The sequence below is a fragment of the Cryptomeria japonica genome, chromosome 6 (assembly GCF_030272615.1).
Source record: "Cryptomeria japonica chromosome 6, Sugi_1.0, whole genome shotgun sequence".
In the NCBI taxonomy this organism is placed as follows: Eukaryota; Viridiplantae; Streptophyta; class Pinopsida; order Cupressales; family Cupressaceae; genus Cryptomeria; species Cryptomeria japonica.
In genome coordinates, this window is record NC_081410.1 from 670,222,105 (window position 1) to 670,239,653 (window position 17,549).

Genomic DNA, 17,549 nt, shown 5'->3' on the forward strand with positions numbered 1-17,549 from the left:
TTCAAGAAGATTATCAATATGACATAATGCTACTAATTATTTTCAAAGGTATCGATCAAGTCATGATGAGAAAGAGTGATGAGTTTTCTATGATTCCCAACTATAGGAGGGTTTTTATCTTCGTTCACATCTAGTATAATCCTCTACTTACAACCCTAAAAGCATTTTAGGGTTGTTAATTTTAAAGGGCTCCAAATGTATGTAGATGGTTGTGGAGATATTGTTGGCACCGTTGGTTTACTATTGTTGTACCTTTTGATATTACTGATTTTAAAATTTCTTGACTCTGGATTGATGATTTCAATTATGTGCACTTGCACACAATTTGATTGGTACCATTCGTGAATATTGCAACCTATACTATAGTGGAGATTCTAATCATGGGAAAGAGTGTTTTTTTATACCACTAATGGGGAGTTTTCAGTCCTTACATGATCTCCCACCAATTTTACATTCATCGCATTGATGATTGTTGCACAACTTTCTTATTTTTGCAATTGTTACATTGTTTGTATTTTCATGATTTTTGTCATGAACAACTATAATTAGTGCATCCTGAATAAGTTTACTTACATTATGATGATAGTGGAAGGTTTCCACTATTCGTAACAATTACTCTAGTCATTATAAATCTAAATTTGTTGATAATATTCTCCAGTTTATAAAGCCATGAGAGGAGGTTTATTTGGGAATTTTCATATGCGGTAGCACCCTTAACAAACATGACAAAGAAAGAATATTTTACATGGGTGGGTACAACACAAGAAGGTTTAGATAAGCTTTAAGAAGGTAATCATATAATGTTACATATTTTCTATTTTAGAGTATGACAAGAATCCTTGTGGAAATAGAGATGACCAAAGGTCTACCCGAAGAATTTGAGTTTGAAGTAGGTAGGTAAGGAAAAATACTATTTGTAGTTGGAATTGCCATATGGTGGAAGGTTGTGTACCCCCAACACCAATTGATTAGACCTTTTTGTATCTACAGCCACTGGCCCAGGGTAAGTAAGAGTATAATGAAGCCTGGGGTGACGATAATTGTTTGGACTTAATATATGTGCAAGGAGTTCTTAGAAAAGAAGTCAAGGATAGGGATATGGCTGATGCATTGAAGCAAAAAATTAAGAACCTTATAAAGAAAGCTAAAAGACAATTAATGGCGCAGGAATGAACAGAGAAGAAATCTTAAAACTTTTAGAATTATCATATGTGGGCAATTATAGAGCAAGATTCTCTGTCTAATAATGAAAAATTCTCCTACAAAATTGGAAAGTTTAGTGAAAATGACATTGAAAAAAGGGCAATTGAATCCTCAAACAATGAAATGGACGACAGTTAAAAGTAGGAATCCAAATCCAAAAGGAATGCTTTGCTGAAAATGGTATTGAGATTGCACATGAAACAAAAAAAAAAGGATTGTTTTATTATGGAATTGGTTAGCTGGTCTGTAGTGAGTTAGTTTGTGGTAACCCAGTAGCTTTGAGAATGCTTACAGCCCAAAAGGTTCCTGTTGATAGGAACTCATTCGAAAGTATAATGTGCTTTTTATATTTCATGGATAGGGGAACCCTATAGAACCCCCACTAATCTATCTTAAGAAACAGTATCTAGGACTGTAGCGTGCAAAATAATATAGAGAACATCAATTCTTGCAACCAGCGGCTTCCACATATTCCAACATTATTGTATACTGTACAACAATCTCAAAATGAAATCCACCATTCTCTACCAACTAAAATAGGTTGATGGATGAATTTAGATATAGTTTTGTACAAATTTGTAAGTATCATTAATTTATAGGTTGGGGTTTTATCAGCTTGAATAATCCCAAAATTGAATTTTCTAGTTTAACTGACTGATTAATTTTAGCAGTAGCCTCATCTTCAAGTCTGCACTTATTGCAGCACTTGGTTTCTTATTCGAGTCACAAGTAGACTTGCCATTCTCACATGAAACACAAAAGTCAAACAACATTATATACTTCAGCAAGGAATTTATTTTCATAGATGGTTTTGAAAGATATCTGTCAATTGAGCGAGGAAAATAGATGTAAATGTGAGCAAAATAATGCAGCATCCTTGACACGGAAGTGTCAAATTACAGGCATGCAAAATACTACGGGATTGGATTAATTTCCAAGATAAAATGCAAACTTGATCTCAAGCCTAGCTGAGGATGCCTGTGAATTTTGCAGCAAAATGTTTCCCCTTATATGATACATTCATGTCTGTTGCTTTTCTTCAATTTGTTACATGTCTGAGAAATGAAAATGGAGAACTGCTTCAGTAGCCATTCCCAGTTTTCTTTATCAAGAAAATTTGTCAAACAATCCTAAATGAGATTTGACTTATGCATTGAACTGCTGTGTACTCTAATTCTCCAAATGAAATGATAAAGAATTCTTCATTAGAGACTCAGAAAACTTTTTTACTGTCATACTAGACAGCATTACCAAGAAAAATATCCATCACTTCATCTTTTCTCTCTCTGATATGACTAGAGTACAAGAAAGAGATACCTCATCGAGAAGGATAACAGATTGAACATGGAATAAATCCAGTGTTTTCACCGTCATTTTTTTCAAACAATAACTAAAAGTACAAGAAATAAATTTCTCCTCATAAATGATGATTTGCATACTACTGATTATGAGGCATTTTACAATGTTGCCACTGACTCCAATAATTGGTCCAGATATGCCTTAAGTTTATCCTTTGTAATGGCCCCTTCCCTTCGACTTCCTAAAACTTCTTTTCCATCTTTAAACAGTATTAAAGTAGGTAAGCCATAGACTTTGAATTTCTCCACAAGTTGAGGATTAGCATCATGGTCAATTTTGAAGACTTTTAATTTTCCGGAATACTCCTGCAAAGATATAGAGATTTAATGTCAGTGAATAATTTAGACAGCTCCAATGTTTCAGAAACAAGGAAATCAAGGAATCTATATGCCATAGTGTAAAATTATTTAGGAACTACAAATTGTTGCATAGCATGGATCAAAGAGGAGCACTAATAGTCTATGCATTCATATCTTTCTCTATCCTGATGATGGATTATGGAAGGAGATCTGAAATGTTGATTAAATATTTTCAACCTAGCTATTTCCACAATCTTCTTTCATAATTTTATGGAGTCTGAATACGTTTTGTATTTAATCTACGTTACCAATCTGTACATAGCATTGGCAGGATCTAGGTCTGGTTCATACCCTGTCCAGATTCTGATTTGATATGCCAGGAGATGCACAGAGCACTGTGGGTTCATTCCAGACAAGCCCATGATGAACCCAGGCAATTTTGACTACCCAGAGAAAAGCTTCTCGGGACAAATGACTTTTTTTAAAACAAATTGTCATTTGAGCTTTCTGTGGATCTTTTTTGCTGCATTTGGAGGCATTTGAGCATGGAATTGCAGCCTTCATGAATATCCTAGAAGTTGTGGACTGTAGGATTGGCAAAAGGATCGTTGCCTTTCATGAACATCTGGAGCTCTTCCATAGAGAAAGGTCCCCACTTGCTTGTGAAGTTGCCCATTGAAGGTGTGCAATCCAGAAGATTCTTGATGCTGCAGTAATTGATTTTGGCCTGCTCGATGTCCTTCAGCAGGGTGCCACACAGCTTTGATACCTTGGCACTGCTCTGCATTCCTGGTCAGGTTCCAGAATATGTGCATGTTGGTAGTGCCTTCGATGCCATCATTGGAACTATAGCTATTACAAGAAAATTCTGTTCTGATGCTTTTGGAGTCATTTTTAATTGTTTGGCATAAATAAATGAATGAAATGAAAAAGTAAAGCTTCGTAATGATATCTAACAAATATAAAAGCTTCGTAATGATATCTACCAAATATAATGGAACCAATATAGTTTTTTAGTTATGTTTGATTTTTTATAAACTTTTAATAATATCATTTTTAATTTTATTATTTTAATATTAAACAATGAATATGTATCATGGCACTGGAGTATTTGACCAAATGACATTAAACTTTAAAGTAATATTTTTAATTTTTATAGTGATTTCGTTTATTGTTCTTGCTTTTAAGATATATCTATATATATATATATGGATGGATGGACAAACCCAAAACAAATCTAACCAGACCCAAGCCGAAATCAGTAACTTAGTATTTTATAGATCTTGTATTGCCAAGTTCTCACCATACATAAAAATTTCAAAGAATATTACACTCTGTTCTTGTTTCATCTTCACATTAGCAGTTTGCATCATCTTGTTTCTAGTGAAGCACTCTGGCCCTAAGAGCAGTTCCTCTCGATGGCTCAATTCCTCCCGTTTCTGCAAGTTTGAAGTGGAATAATGGTGCTCAAGCAAGCCAAGAAGTTTTCTCCAAAGTTATTCAACATTTCCTTAGCTCTCATAGTCTGTTTATTCAGTCAGAAGAGTATTCTCGATCTTGAGAGCATCTGAATCCCTATCCTCTAGTAGTCACGCACTTTCTCACTCGAATCCTTTTAGAAGCCATGATTTGAAATAAGTTTTAAAAATGTTCAGCTAAGAAACCACCTAAGCTTCAGTGTTCCCAAAGGATGAAATGACTATTCATTTCTCACCAAGCCTTAAAAGTTTACCCAAACCCTTAGAACATTTATCTGCCATGAACGCCACACAATGTAGTTACCTAGGCTAAATAAGAGTATTTGTGCAGGGGACAACCCTGCTCAAGATCTCAAAAAATATATATATATATATATTTACATCAACTTACCAAATAACTTTTTTTCATTTTTTTTCAAAGAAGGCACTGATCATTATTTAAAATTGTTCATTGCTCCAGCAAAGTGGCAATGAATCCCCTCAAATCCCAATAATTCCTCCCATGCGAGGATATCACTGTTTTGATTATTGTTGGACCATGGTTTTCTGAAAGGGATCTTGTCATCTTGACCACCATAGCAAATTGCAGCTCATGGTCCACACTTTTCTGTGGTGTTCGATATCTACTTTGGTTATTGTAAGCCAATAAACTTTCTGTAGCAGGGAGACGGATAACCAATATCATCAATATCTCCCATTTGAAAACCCTAAACAGGATTCAATTACATCAAATGAAACTAGGATTAAAATTCCAGGCATGGTGAAGACTAGCTGAATACATTGTCAGAGTCAATAACTTGTAGGCACCACCTCTGTTTCTAATAGGCTAAGGTATTCCAATGCAACTATTTGAAGGTGTGCTGGTATAGCCATTGAGAGGGAAACTGAACATGCAAAGAAGATTCTCCAAAGCCAGACCTTCAACCAAATACTGCCAGGACAAGTTTCTAAGCCAAGCACTCACTCAATTACTGGCTTAAAGTTGGTAATAGCCTTCAAAGATTTTTTTCAAGATTCTCACTCATAGATGCCTTTTAGTGCATTGAAGCCACTAAGCTACGACAACCAAAAGTTGTCTTTCAAAATGCCTTGATGTTGTGAGAAGTTTCGGTCATGATTAAATGGTACTTCAAACCCAAGAAATGGAAAGCAGACGTGCATGGACGTTGTTCCTCACAATGTGTCTAATTCTGGAAGGAGTATCTAAGACCAACCACTGTCCTTAGATACACACTGTGCCACATTGATGTCAATGACTCAATAGCTAACAAATATTTGCTTGGAAATGATTTCTTCCCCTCATGGCTCTTTTACCTTTTTGTCAGAAAAAATAATCTTTGAGATGGATCAGCTGCAGGGCTGTCCAGGGTCCTGCTAAACAGACCTTGATTTGGCTGATGGGTGAATCTGAGTCCATTTAGCAAGACCCAAACAGAAATTGCCCTGAAAAAAGGATTTTTCGTATTTTAATTTTACTTTTTTTACACTTAGAATTACCAAAAAATATAATAATGTGAGCCCTAATCCTGAAAGTGTCATTTAAACCATTTGAAATACTAAAACAAACTCATTTTACCTCATTTTGAATGCAAAAAACAAAAACCATTCATTCTTTTTTATCATTACACAAATAGAGTTGAAGATTGATTGTTGAAGGTTCCAAAGAGGTTGGGTCGCCATTCCTACATGTGTAAGAGCCCATTCACTACCAAAGTGATCATAGAAGAAGATTGTTGGAAAAGAAATAAGTCTTTTTTGTTCTTTTGTTCTCTTTTTTTTAACAAACAAACTCTCTTGCTTTGTTTTATTTCTTCTTGTTTTCCCCCAGGGGTGTGTGTTTCAATAGTGAATAACAGTACAGAAATGTAGTAAATATGACAGTATACAGCAATGCAAGTAAACAGAAGAACATTCAAAACATAACTTTCTTCGACAATATCTACACACTGAAATAGGAAACCAAGTACATATATATAGGTGTCGGTGTAGGTTGTCCGGTGCCAACTGCCGACAACCATCACGCAACCACCAACCCTTAACACTCGTAACGTTCTAATTACAACATGACATAATTACCCAACAACACTTCTATGTTTAAAATTAAATGAGTTAGGATATATATTTTTTGTTTTCATTTGTCTAAAATGTGTTGTTTTCCAAATTTGTTGCCAAAGTGATTATAATGGCAACCACTTTTAGCTCCATGGGCCAACCCTATTCCAAAATAGACCCAAATTCAACATTGTTGAAGTATGTTTGCATAAAACAATATATTCTGGGTAGTAGCGATATGTTGGGATTTGCAATGAGTGTGATGTGAATTGTGAGGTATACACGCTCATATAGTCAGGTAAATGCCCATTTGAGTGGCATTCCTTGAATGGACATTAAACTTGCCCAAGCAAAAAGGGTGCACCAATCCAACATCTCAAATTTTTGAATATGTTAAAGAGCAAGAGCAAGCAAATGATGCAATTTCCTATAAAACAATTCATCCTTTAGCAAGAAAGTGATCTTAAGCAATAATGCCTTCTTTTTACCCATCTATTTTTAAAGTTGTGGTAGAGAGCCACCCAATTTTTGCCACACCTCAAGAAGAGCCACTTCATATAAGAAAACAAAGGGACTATTTGAAATAACATTTCAAAATGAAAAACAAAAGATTGCCAATAAACACATCGTAAGATGCATTAATGCAAATGGTTTGTCCTTTTATGTTCTTTGTTCACCATATTGGCAAGAAATGGTGAGCAAAATTAATGAGGCTCCAAAAGAGTACAAAGGCCTAGGTTATGAGAAGGTGTATAGAACTTTATCGCAACGAAAATGAAACTAGTAAACAATTCACTGAGGCCCAACGTTGTCCGTTTTTTATGAATGGAATGATGTCAAAAATCAGCCCTTGATCAATGTGATTGCAATGTCCTCTAAAGGGGCATTGTTTCCAAAAACTGTGGGTTGTGAAGAGCAAATAAAGGATACACAATTTATTGTTGACATCCTCATATGGGTCATTGAGAAAGTGGGGCCTAGTCAAGTTGTCCAAGTCATAATAGACAACATAAAAAATCGTTAAGTGTCTGGAACATTGATTGAGATGTTATTCACAAATCTTTTGAGCATCTTGTATTGTCCATTGGGTCAACCTTATGCTACAAAAAATTGGCAACAAAATTGATTGGATCAAATGAATGTGCTGAGCCCAAAGAGATCCAAATGTTCATTGCCAACCACCAAATGTCATAGGCCATATTCAAAACATTCTCAAAATTGGAGTTGTTGAAAGTAAGTGAACAATATAAAAATTTACATTTCATTGCAGTGATTTTTTTCTTAAACTAAAGTATTTTCTCTTATTTAGTTTATTGTATTTTAGGTTGTTGAGTATGACTGTCTTGAGATGACTCGTGAAAGCTTGAGAGGCACTTTTCTAGAATGTTTTAAACCGACTTTGATCCATTTAAAAGTAATTGAATAATGAAAGTTCAACAAATATTAAGCAAATGATCTTTGGATGAAACTTGGTGGGATTGAGTGAAATATCTTCTTAATTTCACTAAGCCCACCTATTAACTTATGCACACATCTTTTGAACATTTTGTGTTGTCTACTTGCAAAACCTTATGCTACAAAAATTAGTAACATAATTGGTTGGATCAAATAAGTGTATGTTGAGGATGAAGAAATACATATGTTCATCACCAACCACCACATGTCATAGGCCATATTCAAAACATTCTCAAACTTGTAGTTGTTAAAGGTAAGTGAACAATATAAAATTTACATTTCATTTCAATAATTTATTGAGTCTCAATTCTCTCCAACACAATTGTCTTCAGATGACTTGTGAAAGTTCAAGAGGCACTTTCTAGAATAGTATTCAACCAACTTTGATTTCTATAGAGATAATTGAATAGTGAGAGGGCAACGAATATTAAGCAAATTATCTTAGATGACACTTGGTGAGATTGTGTAATATCTTCTTAATTTTACTAGGACCATCTTGAGTATGATCCTACTTTGTAGATTGTAGTCACAAATGAGTTTGTTGATTTTGTGCACTTCAATGGGCAAACTATTTCCACCTTTCATGACAAGAATAAAGATGCTCAAAATTGGTGGTACCTCCATGGCTAAGCATTCCAACACCTACAGCCTCTTGTGATCAAAGCTTTATCATAAGTTTTTTTATTTTTTATCTAAAATATTTTCAAATTTGAAGTTTCATTTATAATTTTATAATTCTAACTCTCTAACTTTGCTTCTATAGGTTGTCAATTTGTCTTCATCTAAGCAAAACTGACACACATATACTTTCATCCACTCAATAAAGTGCAGCCAATTGAAATCAAAAAATGCAAATGAGTTAGTGCATGTGCATTCCAGCTTGCACCTTCTTTTGCACAAACAAAATGAATACAACAAAGAGGCAACAAAAATATGGTATATAAAGCTAGCGCATACTAAATTGGATAATTCTACTTCCCACAATTTTTTATTTTTGGAGGTGTCAAATAACTAGCAGCCTAGCACCATACTTTTAGTGAAAGCGTCACTGGCACTCCTTGCAATTCTTCTAATCTATCCACAGCATCTGAAGTCAATGATGATGATGAGTTTTATGAAGACCCATGTGACACTAGTTATTGATTTTATTATTCCAATATTGATGAATGACTATCTATTGTAACATTTGAGTTAGAAAATTTGACATCCGAAGTAGTATTTTTAACTTTTATGGTGGTTTTGTTTATCATATGATGCTATGTGATATTCTAAACTTAATTCCTATTATATGGCTGCATGTGTGTGTGTGTGCGCGTGCGTGCGTGTGTGTGCACACGCATGTGCGCGTGTGTACCGAACCCCCTCAAAAAAAATTGCTGTGACCAAATATTCAAACCCAAACTGGTAAGTTAGCCTCAATGTTTAAAAGTCTGCTTTGATGAGGGTAAATTTTCTGAGAGTCTCTGATGAATCTCTCAAAGCCCAATAATACGATAATCTAATTAACATAGCAAATAAATTATATATTCAATGATCTTGAATTTGTCACAAGTTTGTATACTACTACGCTGTTGAAGGTAACCTAGAAAATCCTTGCCAAGGCATTTTTCTCTCAAAACAAAAAATTTAAAAAGCATAAACATTCCATTCTGGTGAATCGTAAGCGGATAGATTTACCCAAAGCAAATAAATCTTAGATAGCATTATTGTTCGTAGAATTTCTTGCACTTAAAATGGATTTTAAAATAGCATACCATACAATACACACCAATAGCCTTTTATAGTTGCTACGCTTAGAGCTCTAAGTTTTAGCCTTTATTTTGTGAAAACTTGCCTTATTGTCATGTAATATATCAAGTAAAGGTGTGTTTGGAAAATACCTTTTCTAAGGCTTCCTCTTCACACCCACATTATATGGAAAATAGCGCTAGGTCCAATCAGGTATATTAACTAAACTGATCCCTATAAAAATGAACTCACTATTCACTGTTTTGCTGACAATTTCTTCCTCACTATAGCTATGAATCACTGTCTTTGCATTGTGCTACCGAATTCCTTGCATGTTATATGAAATTTTGTATACCAGTATAGAGTGGAAAAAACATAAGTGATATAGTCCTAGGTATGTACATGATTAACATCAGATGTCAAATCAGGATAAAGTCAATATTATTATGTTTATTAATACTTGGGATTACAGTTTGCTTTCAGGCATCACACATCAAAATCAGAGTTGTGGGAACAGGTGGCACAAAAGTTGAAGACAAATCTGCTACATTTTGGAATTGCATAAAAGTGATAGATGTCCCCAAATACTTGGGTCAAAAGCTTTCCATATGACAGCAAAGACATGCATCAGGTGACTTTAGACTGTTGGACCACTAACGACAGGAAACTGAAGAATTATATATGTTTAAACCACCAGCTGGGTTCTTAGTGCTAGATGGGTTATCACATCATTGATGATTAAGCTTAGATATTGCTTCTCAAAAATTGTACTACCTGCAATGTACCATATGCAAAGCCTCTTAAAATTAAAAGGATCTTTTTGTTGCTTAGAGAATTTGCAAGGCCTTAGAGGAACATGAGTCCCATTAGAGATGGATAGGGAATCAACTTCAAACAGGCTTTCATCAATAAGCATTATACTTTGGTTTTCAGAGGAAAGAATGGGAACAGTAGAAGATAATTGCATATGCTCACTGGGAATCTTGATCCCATGGAATTAGCACTAGTAACTTTATCATTGATATAATTTAAGTCTGATTTCAACTTGTTTAAGTTTTAAACTTTATCTCCTCCCTGACATTGAATCTGGAAAGCTTGTATTACTTGTTTCCAGATTCACAACGGGATTAGTGATGTACAAGAGATTGGTCTATCTTGGTTTTATAGGTCTCTTTCATGTATTTTTTGATATATTTGATATTTCTATGAAGCATGTCTTTTGGTACTGTAAGACAAAATGTTGGATGACAACCTTCGGTGAACTTGTGTAGCATTCCACATTCTTGTAGAGTTGCTCTAGGGGATAGCTAAAGCTGGACTGATGATTTAGCTAAAGCTTGGAATTTGATCAAAAATGACACTTTATATTATCTTTGAAAATATGGTAATGAAGGTTTTCTTAGTGGTTAGACTCCAGGTTCATATCATAACTATGCCAATAAATAAAAAGATATCAATGTTTGCTAACCTGACCTGCTAATTCAATGGCAAGTGGTGAAAAGGTGGCAATAGAGTGACTGTACAATTCAAAGAAAGAAAGAAAACAAAATCACGTTACTGTCCACAAAACAAATTCCCAGTAGGGGGAAACAACATAGCTGTAACATATGCCCCGTTAATGGCTCTCAACTGGGTAAAGAAAGGCAACTTCATGAACATTTCAATTGAAGGTGACTCTATGCTCATCATCAATTCAATTAAAGACAGAAAGGTTTCCAAATAGAGGTTTCTACATACCTTTCATTCCGTGTGGAGCTTATTAGATGACATTGACAAATATGACTGTAGCCATTGCTACAAAGAAGCAACTAAGGTGGCTGACCTCTTGACCAATTTAGCACTTGACCAAGTCAAAGACACAACTATTTTTACCCCTTCTTCAGCTCCAAAGTGTCATAAATTATTGAATGTTCTATGGGAGGGCATGGTAAAAAGCTAATCTCAATCCCTTGATCTTCTCTCACAGGAACATATATTCCACCTTATCACCAAACATCATTAGGCTCAATAAATGGCAGGCATCAGAGGCATGCTGATATCTGTGTCTTAACAGCTAGTTCATAATTGTCACTCATTTTTCCCTTTGATCTCGTAATGGGCAAATTAAAGTCTGATTTGATCTCAGTTTGTTGCAAATCTGTAGGAAGGCCTCTCCTAATTCCAAATATCACATCAGCATCACCATTCCCCTAAGTCCTTAGCCTTGAGGAGCAGTGAATTAAAGATGGAATTAAATGGGCATTTGATTTCTTGAACCAGCCATATGGAGGTCATACATAAAAAGCCATACTTGGCTTTCAAAATGTGCATTTGCTTGGTTTCTTCTTCAGGTTGGGGTCACTATGAAACAATTTAGGATGAATAAAAGAATCTACATCCAGCTGCAAAAAAGGGAACCTCCTGGAATGGGGCCATATGATACAAGCAAGCTTTTGCATGTCTCCTCCTCCATCTGCCATCATGTTTAAGCTACTATTTGTTTGCTTGTGGGTGAAGATCTGCTCAGGGACACACCAAGAAAACTGTTGTTCTCAGAGGTTGTATCAATGTTCCTCTCCAATGTGATGGACATTGAATCATAATGTGGAATTTGTGGAAGTGCTTGGATTTGGGTATGTGCAGGAATACCTTGTCCCGGAGAGAATTTTTTGTGCAGCCTTGGAGGATTACGATTTATTTGCAGTCTCAGCTCCAATTTCCAGTCTGTTCACACTTATTCAGCTACAGGATGATCCTGTGATTTCTTGTGTCTACAGAACTTCGCAGAATGGGGTTCTAAATGACCGTGGTCTGCACCTGAAGAGTGCACTTGACTCTCACCAGTCTGAGTTGGACAAAGGGGTGGTCTCTAGAGTGAAAGGAATACTTGACACGGTGAGCTTTCTGTGGTGACATGCTCCAACTCAGGCTCCTCACCCCTCCCCCTATTTGAAGTCATCCCCTCCTAGTCCTTCCAAGCCAGTTAATGGTGGTATATCTAGTTCATCTGAATGCTCTTGAGTACCAATGTCTTTCTTCTGGTTTTCTTTGCTTCACAGCCTTTATTGCCTTTATAACTGCACTGTAAATCTGACCAATCCTGCAGTCTTTTGTGTTCTGTTTGAATTCTTGTATATATGTATCTACTGATACTAATTATAATAAAATTATAGGCTCTTTTTCATTTTATCTATAAAATAAATATATAAACTGAGTGGGAAACATTGAACTGATGAAAATCAAACTCACCTCTGCAAATTGAATTGATTCTTTTGAGAGCTTAACTGGCCAGTGATCCCACATTCTGAAATTTGGTAGTGCATCTATGCGGCCTTGGCACAGAAACCAAGTTAATTTGGTGAACCTTGGATTTTTTCTTCAGGTTTTGGATTGGCAGTTTTAGATCATATATTACTCTTGGTATGATGTATGGGATCATATAAGGTTTTAGGTTGTTTGGTATTGGATTTCCTGTCTTGATTTGGTTAGTTTTGGATGTTGTGGTCACTTTATTTTAATGTAAAAGTGTATTACAACCTAATCATAAGTACAAAATTTCATGCAGTTTAACAGGGACAAAACTAAGTGGATAAAAAGGACATTAATCTTTTGTCCTTGAAGAAAACAAGAGTTAAATCCAAGAAAATTTGTTCTGGGAAACTCTTTCATTAAACCCAACAAAAACAGCATGGACTTACTATATTAACTCAACCGTTCACAATACATTAAGATATTTGAACTTGTGCTTAACCCTTATCCATCTTCAAGTATTTATATAAACAACAATAAGGGAAACCTACTAAGTGAAATTATAAGACAATGGGTATAAAAACATTGGCTGAAAAACCACCTATAGAGACCCAAACAAAGTTCCTTGGAGGTGAGGGGCTGCTGGTCCACCATACAGCCAACCAGAGTGTTGCCCTGGGCTCCAATCATGGCAGGGTATACAGTCTGTAAGGGTTGTAAAATATGCAAAGTAGACAACACATATCCAACACTCACATTCCTCTACTTGCCACCAGAAATTAGAAGTGAGGTCCCAAAATAATTGCCAGCTTTGCTTTTCAACTACAGAATTTTCCTTCTTCACATAGAAATTGAGGCAGCAGCAGTTATCATGTGTTCTATGTTTTTGAGAGCATAGTTTCAACTTTTCCCCAAAGCAGCCTGATGAGTCTCCTCTTCACAATCGCTTCCAAATGATCAGTTAGGCAGGCTGCACAATTTTTATGAGAATATGACTACATGGAGACAACGCACAGAAACCTTAAAAAATGAATATGCACATTACAACAAAGCAGGGAACTAGCAGAGTATTAAAAATAAATAAAAATCATGAATCCCCCCTTCTTTACATAGATTCACAGAATAATGGGTTAAAGCTAGTGAAGAAAACCTCCAATTTCCCTTCTTATAAACTGCATGGCCGTTTTCTATCATTTTCTATAACACTGTTGGTATTATGGATGACTTTGTCATGTGTTGCATTGGTTTTGTCATTGATGTCAACACTTGTCTTCTTGGAGGTTTACATTATGTTCACCGGTATGGTTAGTGGCTTATGCACAGTCACCGGTATGTGCTCACCAGTAGGTTATATTGTTCACCGGCAGCGATGATAACTTGGAGATCATTTGGTTATGTCGAAGACATGGATTGGAAGTTTGGCTTTGGTGTTTTGCTTATTGGTCTAATCGGGTTGACAGATTTGCATTTACCGGCAGATAGGTCTAGGTTATGGACCGGTACATGTTATCTATTCCAGATCAGCATGGCACGTTATGGAGATTGTTTATTGATTGGTTATTGTGGTAAATGTATTGAGCCGACGTGTTGTATCGCATCAAGACTTATTTGTAATTGATTTAAATGTAATATCTTTAGTGAGCCGACCTATTCATTTGGTCTTAGGTTTTGTATAAATGATTGTAAGATCTTATTGAAGATCGTAATGATGAGTGTATTCGAATAGTGAAGAGCGAAAATAAGCAGATCCTTGTGTGAATCACGCAGACATTATTCGAAGGTTGAAGGAAGGTTATGAAGGTGTTTTGACACTCATGTTCAGAGCTTAACCGGTACTGAATCCAGCATTGGAGATGCTATTTTGAGCAGTACATTATCATTGGATTTAACCATCCAATTGTGTAGTCAGTGTGACTCCTATTTTGTGATTGAACAGTGAGCTCTAGGCAGTTGGCCTTTCTGCAAGTGCAGACCCCATTTGTATACACATACTATCTGCAGTAGTATCATCTGATTGTGGGTAAGGTTTCCCACCGTGGTTTTTCCATTACCGGGTTACCACGTCAAAATCTTTGTGTTATGTGTTGTGGATGTTGTTTCTCTTTATGTTTCATGCATTAAGTTAAACCAGTACTGCTATATCTGTTAATCTGTTTCACCGGCACTTAAGTTTGGTTTGCCGACATTAAGGTTAAATTGGAATAACTTGCATTTGGATTACAATTTATTGACAACTGGTTCACAACTGATTCACAAGTTGAGCGCCCAAATAGGGCCTGCCCTTTAACATTCACAAGCTACATAATATAATCACATAATTAGGCCCATCAAACATTTACCAAGCTAGGTCTGCCCAATCAAGGGATACGACCTAGCTATATTTCAACAAAATACTCAAACGTGAGACCGTTGGGCATTTACCATTCACAAGACTGGGGTGATTCTTTCTGTGATTAAGATCCTGGGTCAAAGTATCCTCTGGCTTTCCACATTTCCCCATACTTACAACAATGCTTCAATCCTCCATCCTCTACGGTCAGCAGCCAATACCAATTAGGTAGGGAAAATTTTCACGCCAACTACGCAAACATGAGACTATTGGTTATTTACATTCACAAGACTGCGGTGATTCCTTCTGTAATTAAGAACCTGGGTCAAAGTATCATCTGGAGTAATTATCACCAGCCAAACTTTGAATGCATGCATCTAATTAGCGGGGGGGCAGCCCTTTGGGCCCAGAGCCTCACAAATGCAAAATAAAAATAAATTCCTGAATAGTCTCATACTATGTCAATTGCTGGCACAATATAGATTCAAGTAGCATGTCTATGATGCATACAAAATCTAGAAGTACCTTAAAATTCTATACAAATGTGATATTGATCGTGTTACAGCTGTCTAGGTCAATGATCACATCTTCCCATACCATTTGCAATATCATCGGTTAAGAATTTGATTTACAGACAGAAAAAATTCCGATGTTTCACAAACAAATGTTTTTTTCTCGCCAGGACCAAACCATTAACACCCACCTATCTAAAACGAATAAATGGAAAGAAATGGAGAAATCATATTGAAACTGACAAAAAATATGTCAGAGGAGCTCAGGAATACCCTCCAATGTAAATTGTTCAGGACCAAAAAAGAAAAGAAAAACTCTAATTCTAACTCTCGAACAAGACCAACACAATCCAGGATACACCCTGAAGCTATAGGAGCTAATCCAAGGTGGATATTACCCTAAAATTGTAAATTAAGTGCATACAATTATAAGATAACTAAATTTCGAACATTGGAACTAAATTTCGAACATTGGCTAAGTGAAAGAAAAGGGAATTTGATTAGCTGAAAACATTCAAAAGCACCAAAAGCGAACAGAATTTTGACATTCACGATCGAATTCATTATTACCCACCCATCTAAACATAAAATACTCTGCAGAACGTCATGAATTGGACGAGGGAAAGCGAAGGCACCTCAGAAGCCCAATCAATAATTGGTGCCACCAATTTGCAAGGGCCACACCAGTCTGCCACAAAGTCAACGAGCACAGGAAGCTCTGAATTCACCACCTTCTCTTCAAACTCGCTCTCGCCAACACTACTAGCCTTGCAAGTCACCATCAAGCCTTTCATAAGCCCCCTACAGCCAGCGGCAGATGTTCTGCAAACAGAAATGGGTTTTGAAGATATTGTGCATTGATGCCTCTTCCAGGGAAAAATCTTTTGCCTACATGGCCTTGTGGAGAAATTAGAATGAAATGGAGGAATGGAAAAATACACAGTTGAAGTACTAAATGTCTGTAATTTGCATATGTCCATGGCTGCCATCAACCCTGCCTTTCTTTTTCCAATGAATGGATATCAATCTATACCCAAGTCTTGTTTCCTCCTCATACGATATATACGTTCACTACACTTACCCAAATGACCTATGAGTGGATCCGAGCATAGCAAGAATGCTGCCAATAGAATCTCACCTCTTTACGTTTTTAAGATATCTTGACTAAATCTAGCCAGGGTTTTGTAAACTTTTTTAAATCCAAGGAGCAGGGATAGATCATAGAGACTCGATGAATGATTCTTGGGTATTAATTATTTTAATGGGAAGAATATGGATCGTTAATTGATTTGAAGCAAATTCTTAGAAATGCTGTCCTCCCATGATGTTCTAGGAATAAATGATTTATTTTTCTATAAATTGCATACATGTAAACATTTTAGTTTAATATGGAAAAGTCAATTTAATTTTTTTTGTGTAGCAGACAATTAAATGAGTAGTTTTGATGGAGGATTATTTATCTTCAATCATTTGTCTGAAGCACAATCCCAGCCTCATCTCTTATAATGTTAGAGCCTTGCACTCAAGAAGACTTGATCTCTGGTAAGCCCATTAAGAACCTTTTAGGGTCCATCGACAATAGATCACATTCAAGATATTAAAAAAATAAAAATTCTACCACTATCCTCTTCGAACTCTTGTATCAACTTGAGTTATAGGAATAAAGTATCAAGAGTTTCAACACAACTTTTTACAAGCATGATGTTAGTATCAACAATATGAGCAATGTTACACAACACTTCCACACCTTGTTCATAACTTTGAATTATTCTCCTCAAGCCTTCAATCAACGACATTGCCTCACTATTTGAGTATTTGATCCATAAAATGTTGAAGCCTATCCAATTCCTTGTCAAGCTTCCTCAATTGATCAATTGTAACTCAAGTAGGGGGGCAATCCTCATCA

General features: G+C 35.9%; 1 protein-coding gene across 2 annotated transcripts; it reads right to left on the reverse strand.

Moving 5' to 3' along the window:
* Positions 1-1,983: 1,983 nt before the first annotated feature.
* Positions 1,984-16,807, reverse strand: LOC131080080 (thioredoxin X, chloroplastic). Of its 2 annotated transcripts, XM_058018174.2 has the most exons (3): positions 16,583-16,807; positions 16,279-16,465; positions 1,984-2,867 (listed from the first exon to the last, which is right to left on the reverse strand). In XM_058018174.2, exons 1-3 carry the CDS (start codon positions 16,630-16,632, stop codon positions 2,661-2,663), a joined length of 444 nt encoding a protein of 147 aa, XP_057874157.1. In that variant the 5' UTR covers positions 16,633-16,807; the 3' UTR covers positions 1,984-2,660. The 2 variants fall into 2 exon arrangements, with proteins under 2 accessions (XP_057874157.1, XP_057874156.1); XM_058018173.2 differs by having other exon boundaries at positions 16,279-16,802.
* Positions 16,808-17,549: the final 742 nt, after the last annotated feature.

Excerpts from the sequence above, each read along its gene's own strand:
- LOC131080080 (XM_058018173.2), bottom strand. The coding sequence starts at position 16,632 with ATGGCAGCCATGGACATATGCAAATTACAGACATTTAGTACTTCAACT. Across the intron at positions 2,868-16,278 it reads TTATTGATTGGGCTTCTGAG|GAGTATTCCGGAAAATTAAA; the intron begins GTGCCTTCGCTT and ends ATATCTTTGCAG.